Here is a 13,058-nt window from a genome sequence, read left to right on the forward strand (position 1 = left end):
CTGCGGTTTAGCTGTGCAGCCAGACGCAGCCTGGCTTGTTCCCTCCACTATCAACATCCTGCTTGTCAGCTAGCGCGGCGGCTGATGCAGGGTTTCTGAGAGGCAGCGCTATGATGTTATTGGCTGGGCTTGGAGGGGACAGCTTGCCTCCGCCACGGAAGCTGAAATGCTGCGGGTCCTGTGGCCTTTATTGGCTGCCTCTGCGTTAGGGGAAAAAAAATGTTTCCTCAGGAGCTGGCTCAGAAGATCAAAGGATACCAGGAGCAAATTGCTGCTTTGAATTCGAAGTGCAAGATGCTGACAATGAAAGCCAAACATGCCACCATGCTGCTGACAGTGACAGAAGTGGAGGGGCTTTCAGAGGGAATGGAGGAGCTGGATTCAGACCTGCTCCCAGCACACCCCACTCATCCCTCGGTCGTTATGGTAAGGAACGCGTTGGCCTCGGTACGGTTTATCTGAGCTGCTTGCTTTTGCGTCATTGCAACAGTCCTGTGTAGCAAATGCCGCAGCTCACATCTACAATTTGCTTTTGAAATGGCTGGAGTGTGGCAAACCAAGCAAGCGGCAGCTTCCCTTTACTGTATTTTGCTTCATATGGACTTTCAAGACTTGTTGATAAAGAATGAAGTTATTTAACAGACAAATACCCGTGGAAGTTGTCTGTAATAAGATGCAAATATAGTGCTTTTTCGTAGCTGCCAGCATGCAAGACTAAGAAATTACTGAATTGCAGGAATAAGATAAAACCAGAATAAACCTGATTTTATAACATGTTGCAGTGTGTAGGTTTTACACACCATATTTTTAAAGCTCTTGTCTTAAAATGTTGATGTGATAATTGACAATGTACTGCTATATTCTCAGATTAATGTGTTGGAAATGAAAGCTGGCTACGTACTGCCATAGGCTTCATGTTTGAATTATTCTGCTGCTGTTTGTTTCTAACTGAGTCTCATTACAAACATACTGCTAATGCTATTGGGATTTTTGTCTGAGTGAAAACAGAGTTGGGATTTCAGGATTTATCACTGTATAACAGCATTGGGGAAGCAAGAAAAATATGTTGCTGCTGGATTGTGTGTATTTTGTATCTTAACTCCATTCCTTGTTCTGACCAGGCCTGGATACTGAGACCAATACCGCATTATTCTGTAGCTCTCCATAGTATTTCCATATGCAGCAGTGATTGTATTAGAAGACTTTGTTATTATTGAGTTGCTTGCTATATGTTTTCTTTTAAATTCATTATGGTACAGGAGAGCATGTTCATACTGAATTATGACAAGCATGTGCGACTATTAATTGAACCAGATTTTTAAGCTGGTAAATGTAATAGTGTTAAGTATGACTAAATAATGTCATGGTAATTCTGGCCATGTGTTGTTTTTCTTGTTTTGATCTCAATCAAAGTCAAGCCTAAGTTGAGGTAACTGATTTTCTTCCTATGCTCTGGGGTTGCTTCTCCTGTGGCAGATGACTGCTGGTCGCTGTCACACGCTGCTCTCCCCTGTCACTGAGGAGTCTGGGGAGGAGGGAACCAACAGTGAGATTTCTTCTCCACCTGCCTGTCGCTCTCCCTCACCTGTGGCTAATACAGATGCTTCTGTTAACCAGGTACCTCTCCCTCGGCATTCATTCAGCTTTTATCTCAGACATGCATGGTTCCATTCCACAGGTGGTTTATTTAATCCTCTGAAATAGTATTTGCCTATAGCTCCAACGATCTGAGGCTTAACCGCTGACCTAACTCAACCTTCAGTTTCTAATCCAAAATGGACACAAATATTGACTTCTGAGTTTAAAATGTATAAATTTGGTGTTACAGCTATTCACTATTTTTAAAAATAAATTTTAAGTGACAACTACGAAGCTCTTCCACGCCACTACTATTTTCTATTTATAACCTAATTTTTATTTTCACCGTAGTACTCAATGGAATCTTGCATCCTGAGAAAAAATGCAATTTTGTACTGCCCATAATAAAACACTGCATTATGTCCATATACATCTATCCTACAGTACCATTGATATTGTAGCATTGAAGCCACAGTCTGATGTCTTCCACTTCGAACCATTTCAAGTATTAACTTTTATGTATTTTTTCATGTCTTACTCATTCCATACTTTCGGCATCAGTCTATTTTAAGTGCTAATGAGGTAGATCAGTGCAATCGCTAAAGTTAGATTTTTAAATCAAATCTGAGGACTCTGGCACTTCTGATAGGAACAAGTGTACGTCAGCATTGATTAAAATGTGAGCAATGAATCAGCTCATTGAGCAGCACGCACATGAAGACACATAAAATGTTGTGCTTTAGAAGGGTAGAAATGGAGCCTTAGGAGCAGTCACCACCTCACTGTGTTCATCGTGCCGTGGGTTTTGTGATTGGTTGGTTGGTTTTTCATTTGTGGCTGCTTCCAAAACTGACCACTGCAGACTGAAAGGGTAGAATGGTGTTATGTTGCATTGTGAGTAGAAATAGTGACGTTGGAGCAAGTTGCCCACTCATTCCTTCCGCTCCTTTCAAAGATGCATGTAGATGGTGCTATAGAAGGTGCTAAATATAAATGATTTGTTTTTGTGAACTGACATAAGAGAGAATACTAAGGTAAGATAGTAAGAACGGTGACAAAACCTTCATAATAATAAGGTTATAAAGTTACCTTCCTAATAAAAAAGTTATATAACGCATGAGAAGGATTTTTCTAGTGTTCCGTCATTTCAGATAATCAGAAATTTCAGTAAAGTTTACTTATAGTAGAAAGGCAGCTATATATTTCAGCACAAAAGTCTTATGACAGTGTTAATCAGTGAAAGGGTTAGAGGAGCAAGAGCAGCTTGCTTTCTAATAAACTAATTCAGTATCAATTCATTAAATTTCTCTGAAAAAAAACCAAACCAAAAACCAAACAAACAGCAGATTAAGAACTCCAATAACTCAAATAATAAGGAAAATCCAGTGAAGATGCTGTTGCACCATGAGCTGACACCAAAGTGCAAGTTTTAGAACCTGTGATTTACAGGGTAAAATTGAACAAAAAGATTATGTACTTCATTTAAAAGATCTTCGAAAGAGATAGAATTGTTGGTGTTATAATAATCTAAAAAACTGACAGATGAAGGTTTCTTCAGTGTGGTTAATGTTGAAATGAGCTGCATGTACTAAACAATAAGCGGAAGAGCATTCCAAAATGCAGTGGTTTACTTACAAAATGCTTAGGTTCCCACTCACATGAGATTAAAACTAAAGAAGCTCTGAAGCTGCCAGTGCTGATTGTGATGAATGCCCAGGGATACTTCAGGAAAGAAGGTTGGTTAACAAAAGAAATCTAGAGAATACTCAATTGGGAGCTTAAATGTAAGTTAAAAATATTTCTATTCAGTAAAAGAGTCAGTAAAACTAATTTGTAAATGTTTTGTTTTAAAATGTAGCCAGTGTTAAGAGAAATAATTTCCCACTGGAAGATCACCTGCAAAGTACCAGAAAAACATGTCAGCAGGAACTCTAGAAAGCAAAGAATTACATTAATCCAGTGTTTGGAAGAAACTTAAAAGCTCGTATGAAGTGGAGTGGTTTTGGGAGGGAAGGTTGGGTGTTAAGACTGTTTTTAAATTAATCCCTAATAATCTATGTACAGTCTTTCATCAGGGTTTCCTAGCATCTCTTCAATGGTGAAATGTAGCTAGTCTGACCTGAGAAATCTATGTGCTATTTTTACGTTGCTAGCAAGTAATGAAAATATAATGCAAATGCCAAGTGCATATTAGTGGAAATACTGGTTCTATGTATTGAAACAGATTAAACCAAGACCATAAATACAAGAAAGTGACAGATCTAACACTGTTACAAGTTAACAGTTGCCCAGGTTGTTTGTTTTGTATCAAAACTCCTCTAAAAACAACTGAAGGGGGTGGGAAACTATAAAAATCTTAACTTTTAAAAGGCTGAGGAATTTCACAATGTATAATATTTCAGCAATGGATAACAGTCCTTTAATATAGTTTATTTTGATATATAGCAAAATCAGGCACTCCATCTGTGCTGAACGAGAATCCTCTGGGGCTAAAACTTCTCACATTTACCCAAAGATATCATTGATTAAAATTTAGCACATTCTTTTAAAACTTATTTTCCAAATGCATAATGGCGAGCAGTTGAATTGAAAACGCTGAAGTGTTGACATAAAGCCTTGGAGGTCACAGCTGATGCTGCGATTCAAGTCTTCAGCACTGGGACACTTAAATGTCTCTCTGTCTCCTTGTTCACAGCCTGCTTAATCATTCTTTCTCCTTCCTTATGAAAACTCATCGAGGGTGCAACAGCCCTTGTTAAATACCTTTGAAATCTAAACACACCCTTTTTCCCTACATCCTAACAACAAAGCCTGAGTATGTTTTATTGACTAATTTTTGTAAAAGAGGGCATGAGACATTAGAGTCTTTATAGGGGGAACAAAATCTGTTCTGTGTAAGAACATCTGGATTCACACTATCAGCATTAAAGCCTTACCAAAAAAACCCCTGCCATATTGTTTACTCCAACAAGCAGTTGGAAAGATGAGGAAAGGGATTTCTTTCCTCTCTTTTAAAAGCAAGGTCTTTATTCTGGGAATTCTGATTAAGAAGTCTCAGAAGCACAGCTTTTCTCTTGGCCTTGAGACAGGACTAGCTGAGGGCTGGAGAGTAGCTGCAGACAAGGCAAAATGAGAAGTTGCCTGCACTGCTGCAGTTTTTCACTGTGACTTGGAAAGATCACTTGTGGTGAGAGTTTTCACCAGGGGCATGTACAAATTCAAAATGATTGAGGGAACTGGACAACCGCTGCTCTGTCACATGGTCTGGACCATAGTTCACTAAGTGGGGCTACTAAGTGAGAAGAAGGAAGGTTGCAGCATTTTTCACCTTCTAAATAGATGTAGTGGCAACTGCCATACATGATCTCAGTTTTAAATAATTGTGTCATCAAGTCTGCTTTCCTGACTTAAATATAGATAGTGTGCGTGTTCCCTTAATTGTACATTTTCTGTAGATCTTTTTAATTGTCACCTGCAATAGTTGAAGAAATCTCTATACACTAAGTATAGAAGTTCTAGTGAGAAGCAGTTCCACTCTGAAGTTTCAATAGTAATTTGAACATTTGCCCATTTTCCTCAGCACTTGTGGTCCCTTTTCGCACCATCTTTATAAGTTAGTTGAGAGTACTTGTTTGTTTGAAGGCTTACTACAAGTTAGTGCTTCATACTCTTTCTTACATTGTTGACCAGTGCTTCAGCATATTCCTTTTTGGTTCTGCTGTTGCCTTCTCCATGCTAGTGTTCATTAGGGTGTTCATTAGGATATCTTTTGCCACATACAGTGCTGTAATGCACTGTTGTGATGGGTTTTCCATGTGTGTAGTTGCGATGATGCTAGAACGACACTCCCCTCCCAGTCTTTCCATGTCTGCCCACAGTTGCCTCCTGTGCCTCCTAGCTAATATGAACATGAAAAAAATGCATCCACAATCTTCATGATAGTGAAGCTCCAAACTATGCTCATTGTACTGCTATTAAATATTTATTTACTGTGGTGCTCAGAGGTTTCCTGATGATTTTGACTTTGTGGATTTTATTTTAATGGAAGTATGCAATGGGGCAATCTGTGGGGGGATATTCTTACACAGTATCTTTCATTTTGAAACTGCAATAATGTGCTTCGTGCTTGTAGGACATTGCTTATTACCAAGCATTATCTGCTGAACAGTTGCAGACAGAAGCTGCTAAAATTCAACCCAGCACTTCAGCCACCCAGGAGTTTTATGAACCAGGCTTAGAATCAGCTGCTAGTGCCAAATTGGATGATTTGCAACGTTCTTGGGAAACACTGAAAAATGTGGTAAGTTTTCACCTGGAGGGTTCAGAATAATCAGCTAGCTTGTAAGAAATTAAATGCAAAGAACTGGTTCAACTAATATTAATCTCTGCGATTCTTGGTTTTCAGGTGGTAACAGGAATTGTCAATTGTATTACACTGACTTTGTTCTATGTTTGAAAGCCTGTGCAGGATGGACCTCAATTAAGAAAAAGTAAAAGTTATTAAGGCTGATATCTACCTTCAGAAATACTGGCTGTTGTCAGACAATATCCCATAACCTAACAGAGAAATCCACTCATGCTGTTTGAGTTGGCAAAAAAGGCCAAAGAATCCAGTTTCTTCAAATACTGGGTCAACTTCACACATTTCTACATAGTAGTGCAGCATAATCATTCAATGATGTATGAAAATGGTCAAAGTTTTGATCACACGCTATAAATTTTAATTCTTTGCAGAGGCACAGTAGCTCTTAGGGAGAATTAAGAACTGTGTGTCTAGCAAATTGTGCACATCCACATGTTCGAGTGCATAAAATCTAAAGTTAGGCATGAGAACATGCCTAGATTTTCCCTGCTCATTAAAGTCCATTTTTTTCAGTCACAGAACCTAGGATTCAACTGATGATGTTTAAACAGATAAATACTTTTAATATGGATGTTTTGGTTTATAATTTATACTTTTGAGAACTCGTTGCAAGTTTTTGGTTTTAGTCTCATAAGTCTAGGGATGTAAGAATCAGAAGAAAGAGCAAATCCTGTATCAGAGGTCAGAATTTATACTTTCCATTCCTCTTCAGATCAGTGAAAAGCAGCGCACCCTCTATGAAGCTCTTGAGCGTCAGCAGAAATATCAGGACACGCTCCAGTCTATATCCACAAAAATGGAGACCATTGAGAGCAAACTAAATGAAAGTCTGGAACCAGCCAAAAGCCCAGAGAGCCAGATGGCTGAACATCAGGTAAAAACTCGTATCTGCGAAATAGAGGGAGAGCATGCATTACCTGTATATCTTTAGTTGCCTTTTTTTAGATAGTGGATTCTTCATAGCTGGATACCTCAAAAACATGCGTTATTTGTATGAACCTTCCCTGTTAACTGTATGCCTTGCCTTTCTGGACTCCCCACTGTTCTAAAGATGGTGTAATAGGGATTCTTTTAATAAGGAGCCTTTTAAAAAAGTAGAATAGATCATAAGAGTTTGTCCAATCGAAATTTTCAGCAAAACCTGTTGTCAAAGATTGCATTCAGTGACACCTACACACACTGTTCTTCGGCATCAGTGCTACTAGCATATATCGGACTATTTATAATGTTCCCAAATTTACTAAGATCATAATCAATATTGATGCATTGTAAATTGACCTAAATACAATCTTTGCCTTGTTCAACAAATCAACGCACACAAAAAATTCCCTCCCAAGGGAAGTCTTGAGAAATAATGCCCTGAATAATAGAAGAATACTTAATCAAGTAACCAATCTGACATACTTACATAGTTGTAATCATCAAAGCCTTCTATCTGATAGCGTGAAACTATCTGGTGGGGTCAGTTCTCATTTCAGTAGAAACTCCATGACCCAAAAAGGGCAACATTCGGCTTTCATAGCAGTGTGTGATGTCCTGTGCATCCAATGTGTGTATACTATCAGACATGAAAGTAAAGTATCTGCTCTAAGGTATTGGTAATGCAGCATCCTTTTGTAGGTATCTTGGATTTATCTGATTTATACGATAAGTATGATAGTAGGAACTTCTTTTACACCATGGAGTTAATCTGTGGATATTTACATATACCGGTGGATGTTTTTTCTCCCATTATTAAGTTTCAGGCTCATGCCTCTAGTTTTCTCTCACAAACACACACTCAATTACTTCCACTCATTATCTTCACTGTATCTACTAGAATACCTGCCAGAAAATTTGTTGGAAGAATATATCTGTACGTATAATATTTCCAAAAGAATGCCTTCTTGTGATATGTTTGAAATTCAAGGTAAGTAATTAAATCCATATATCAGTTATCAGATGCACAATCCTAGCTTAAGCATCTAAAAGCAGGACTCCTTCTGAATTCCTTCTGAATTCTGACTCTAGCAAAGGAGCTGTGTTATATTGCACTACTCTGTGTTCCGCATGCTCCCTTGGGACAGTCATCCTGAATTTTATATTAGGCCTGTGCCTCCTAACATACTTTCTTCTCACTGATACATAAAGCAAATACTTTCTCTGCTGTCATTTGTAAATAGGCTTTGATGGATGAGATTTTAATGTTACAAGAAGAAATCACTGAGCTTCAGACATCATTAGCCCAGGAGCTGGTTTCAGAACCACTGGATGCAGAAGCTGCTGACCAGCTGGCATTGCAGTCCACTCTCACGGTCTTGGCAGAACGAATGGCGACGATTCGAATGAAGGCATCAGGAAAACGACAACTATTGGAGGTACAAGAAAAAGTTGAGCAAACTGAATCAGTGCGGGGGGAAACCCAGAGGAGAGCAGCAAGAGGAGGCAGAAAAGATCTCACCTTTAGAAGGCTGTAGTAGCAGAGATCTACTGAAGGAAGTAGAAATACAGTGACTGAACTGAAATAGATTTTCAGTCACCAGCAAAGCATGCTCATCAATTGAAAGCAATAGTGTTTTCTAAAGGTTTCCAACTTCTGAAAGAAGGGGCTTATTATGGCTTAAAAATACTATGTAGAAGTTATGAGAGACACAGAGGGAATTGTTTTTAAAATTGACTGTTGTGGTTTGTTTCTTTTATAAAAGTAAAATTTAACTTGTACCCCTAGGAAAAACTGAACGAGCAGCTGGAAGAACAGCGGCAAGAGCAGGCTCTTCAAAGGTACCGTTGTGAAGCTGATGAGCTTGACCACTGGCTACTAAACACCCGAGCAACACTGGACACTGCTCTGGTTGCTGCTGAGGAACCTCTGGACATGGAAGCACAGCTGGTAGACTGTCAGGTAAAATTATCTGTCCTGTAATATTTAGATGAACAGGATGGACATAGCTTTACCTGACTGAAAGAGGCAAATATGGACCATTAATGTTAAAACCATTATTGAGAGGGAAGAAGTTTCTGAGCTCCCTAGCACCTCATATATGCTCAGTTAGCTTCATCAATGATTTGTGAAATAAAATACCACTTGTTCTTAATGGCTTATTAAAGATCGCAAACAGTGCTTTAAAAAAGCACATGTAAACATAGCAGTGGGAAAACAAGATATCCTGACTGCAAGAACATTTGAAACTCTACAACTTTTGGAGTGCATTTTGTTTTGCTTTAAAGGCCTTGTATTTGCTTCACTTACTGTTTTTGCTCCACTCAAGCTAGAGTTGTTGAACAACTCACTTGATAGGTATGAAAACACCTGCAGTGTACTTTCCTACTCCTCCTTTTCCAGCTAAAGAACACACTGCTAGTGGAAGTGCTGCTAGTGGTGACTGGGACAGTGTGGTGGTTTCTTCAGAAGTAATCCCTATCCACGTTCAAAAGTAAAGCATAATCATCAGTAGTTACTGGTTTTATGAATTTAATATTAATCAACCCAGAATACCAAATCAACTGAGGAAAAACATTTTGCTGCAATAGGAGTAATTGCATATACTTTTATTAACAACACTTGGATCAGTCATAACATCCAGTGGGAGTTCTCCAGTTTTAAATGAGAGTTTAGCACTATATGATCATTATAATTAAAATTATAAGATAGACAACAGACAGATGGACAAAAGATCCGTTTTCATGTTAAAGAATGAGGATCTCAATTATTTTAGGATAAATGGGAGTTGAGTTTCATATAAGTCCGATGCATTAAACATCTAGTTAAATTTCCATCGACACCATTTCATTATTGGAATTTTCAGTCCTCTCAGTCTCAGGTGTTCTTTGATCATCTGTCCTTGGGAGCTGTTTGTTGTATAGAGATAAACCCTGTGAACTTAAACAAAGCAGTAATTTTTTTTTAATATTATCTGCAGGAAACTCAAAAAGAACAGTTAACTTTGTGGAAAAGTCAATACTGCTGTTCTTTTGCTCATTCTTAAAATCTTAATACAGTGAGTTTTATATCAAGTCCTATGTTTTTTCCACTTTTTAGAGACTCTTCCCATCTTATCCTGCACACATTCCTTCAGGAGAAATATTTGTAAGTTTATATTTAATGGTTGCTATGGAAACAAAAACATTTGATGTCAGGCTAGGTTTTTGAGCAGGAATTGTATGAGCTTTTGAGTTTGGAAAATCAAAATATGCACTACGTTTCTAATACATCAGTGGTTAATGGAATGTCAGGAAAGTAGCTTTTGAGAATAAACATGCCAGAGATTTGTCACTTTAAGTCTCTCTTTAGACTAAAGAGGATTATACAGAAATCCTTAAGTCCGTCATGCACCAATCAGAAAGAGCAAATAGTGAGAAGAGAAGCTTATCAACACAGCCAGAGCAACACATAGGAGGAGGTAGGAAGCATTTCACTAAATGTGTGTGAAAGAAGAGGAAAGACGTACCTCTAGCTGCGTGCTCTGTTTCTTGTCGTTATGGATGTCAGTCTAGCATCTTAGCCACCGTTACCTGTAATTTGCAAATAAAGAGCATCTCCTCTACAACAAATCCTTTGTTTCAAATAACTTTTCAATTTCCTATTTTGAACAAGCTTGCAAACAGGAATGGCAAATGCAAACACTTGCAAGCATATTCCTAAGGACTCTGAAAGGGACTGGAAGGCAAAGCAATGATAATAGGGCTTGCCCTTAGCTTGGCGATGGGTGAGGTAGGCCACAGGTCTTCTTGCCAGAAAACGTGACAGATGCTGGAAAATGTATGAATTTGCTTCTTTGTTTTTGCTGCTGCAGAACATGCTGGTTGAAATAGAGCAGAAGGTGGTGGCCTTGTCAGAGTTGTCTGTGCACAACGAGAACTTGCTTATGGAGGGGAAGGCTCACACCAAGGACGAGGCAGAGCAGCTGGCCGTGAAGCTGAGGACGCTGAAGGGCAGCCTGCTGGAGCTGCAGCGAGTGCTCCACGACAAACAGATCAACATTCGGGTAAGTGGCTCTTTCCAACTGGCTTCCTGGTAGGCAGGAGCTTGGGGGATTTCATAGTTTTATGCAGCTGGGAAAAGAAGTAAAAATATTCTACTGATTTAGTTTGAGCTGTTCATCTTTAATTAGTAAATGGAATTACACCCTGAAATAAAGAACTGCCTAGCAAGCTTTAGTTTACCATTTTAAAGTTAACAGCAGCACTTCATGGCGAAACTATCTTAATGTACTGTCTTCACTGAAAGAGCAATAATAAAGTAGATAGTTGATTAGTTTGATCTGGATATACTCTATTCCTGTTCCCAGTCCCTTTAGACTGCATGTGCTCGGGACCAGGATCCCTCCCCCAACAAAAGAACAAACCTAAATACATGCTTTCTTCCATACAGCGTGCACAACGCAACAAATAGATAACATCAAGCTAATGAAACACTTTTAAATATGGCTAGTACTTAGTGGCATCATTACACCAAACCAAATATTATATAAACAAAGATACATTTAATCTCAGTCTTGTCCTAAGTTTCTATTCCTAGGAGCATTGGTCCGCTTATTGCCACTAGTTCATTTTATTTAACTGTTGTGTTTCGTCATTCTTTAGGTTAAACTAGCATGTGGAGAACCGAATACATACAAGAAACTCAATCATGTAATGTGACTGACTGGTTTTGAATCTGCTTGCCCTGCTGTGACTCCCTCCCCCGCCCTTTTCTTTTACTTCTTTTCTGGGCTTTGCTGTGCAAATTAAACATAATAAGCTTCAAAGATTTCTAGCTTGTAATGCAGATTAAAGTCTACTGAGAGGTTAGCTTGAAAAGTCACTTGACATGCTAAGAACTATTTTTAGTCCAAAGCAACTGGATAACTATAAAACTTAACATAGCTTCACAAAAAACCCCGACAAACAAACACAGGAAAAGAAAAAGAAAAACCCCAGGTTTTTTTCCTGGGCAATTCCTATTCCCTCTAAGATGAAGTAACTTTCATGTTACTCTTGCATATTAAACCTCACGATTAGGCAAATGAAAAGTGTTATCAACAGCATGTAGGCATATAATACTATCTACTGATATATTACTTGTGAAGTGAAAAGACATTACATACTTTGTTGCTTCATTTTAAAATATGAATGCTGCATTTTAAAATGTGCTGCATTTTAAAATACAATGGTGTGACTTGGTTTAATTAAAATTTTAAAACAGATTTTGGATGCTTTTCTAATATCAGAAATAACAACAAAATAATTTTATTTTAAAATGAAATTAATTTTAAAATAATCATTTAAGATGTTACGTGCACACATGACTGCGGTTGCTTTATAAATTGCAAGCATTTTTTCAACTTTACTTATGGATCGTGGAAGAAAATAGATATAGACAGTATAACAGCTTCAAATTTTCATTGAGCACTTTTTTCCAAATGAGAAATTCTATAATGACTTTTTTCCAAACAATCAGGCATAACGTACTTCTTATGGACGGAGGCTCAGAGCATCAGATGCCCCAAAGTGCACTAACTCTATCCACTGCCATTATTAACCCTGAAGAGCATTACATGCTAACAGAACTGTTTCTCATGCATGTAAGAAACTCGAACTTAAACACGTCTCTAGATATACCAATAACCTTGTAAGTGCCCAGAGGATAGACCAGCCTGCATGCAGAAAAGGGAGGATCCCTCTCAAGTTTTATTGCCAGACCATCATAAAGACGGAGCTATATTTTCCTTAAGGTGATATTTCAGCACGTACGTTATTCCTGTGGCACAAGGCTTTTTAGGAGACAGTGCAAGATTTTGTGACTTCTTGCAGCAATTTCAGTTTTCCTTCTAATTTTGATTAATGTATGTCACTAATGATATAGAAAAAGTGGTTTGGAGACCAAGTCTTTTATTCATAAAATAAAGCAGGGAAACTAAAAAGAAACATGCTGGATCTGGAGAGTTCTAGACTACGTTGATTCCAAATGTAGCATTTTTCAAGCACTTTGAAAGATAGACAACACATTGCCTTATTACTGTTATCTACTAACTTCTGTGACTTAGGGGCAATAAAAATAAATAGACTCCTTATAAAACAAAGCAGTAGAATGGATTCTGTAGTAAAACAAACAAAGAGATACTGTTTCTTTACTTTTTATTAGAAAGTGTGTGTCCAG

General features: G+C 38.1%; 1 protein-coding gene across 1 annotated transcript in view; it reads left to right on the forward strand.

Annotated features, from left to right (window-relative positions):
* The window catches only part of SYNE1 (spectrin repeat containing nuclear envelope protein 1), a 308,461-nt gene that overhangs the window by 211,142 nt on the left and 84,261 nt on the right, over positions 1–13,058 (forward strand). The window contains exons 91-97 of the mRNA XM_075748397.1: positions 232–426; positions 1,477–1,617; positions 5,711–5,878; positions 6,654–6,815; positions 8,104–8,298; positions 8,649–8,822; positions 10,714–10,905. Coding sequence (XP_075604512.1) covers positions 232–426; positions 1,477–1,617; positions 5,711–5,878; positions 6,654–6,815; positions 8,104–8,298; positions 8,649–8,822; positions 10,714–10,905 — 1,227 coding nt within the window. The remainder of the gene's footprint in view (positions 1–231; positions 427–1,476; positions 1,618–5,710; positions 5,879–6,653; positions 6,816–8,103; positions 8,299–8,648; positions 8,823–10,713; positions 10,906–13,058) is intronic.

The sequence above is a fragment of the Balearica regulorum genome, chromosome 3 (assembly GCF_011004875.1).
Source record: "Balearica regulorum gibbericeps isolate bBalReg1 chromosome 3, bBalReg1.pri, whole genome shotgun sequence".
NCBI lineage: Eukaryota > Metazoa > Chordata > Aves > Gruiformes > Gruidae > Balearica > Balearica regulorum.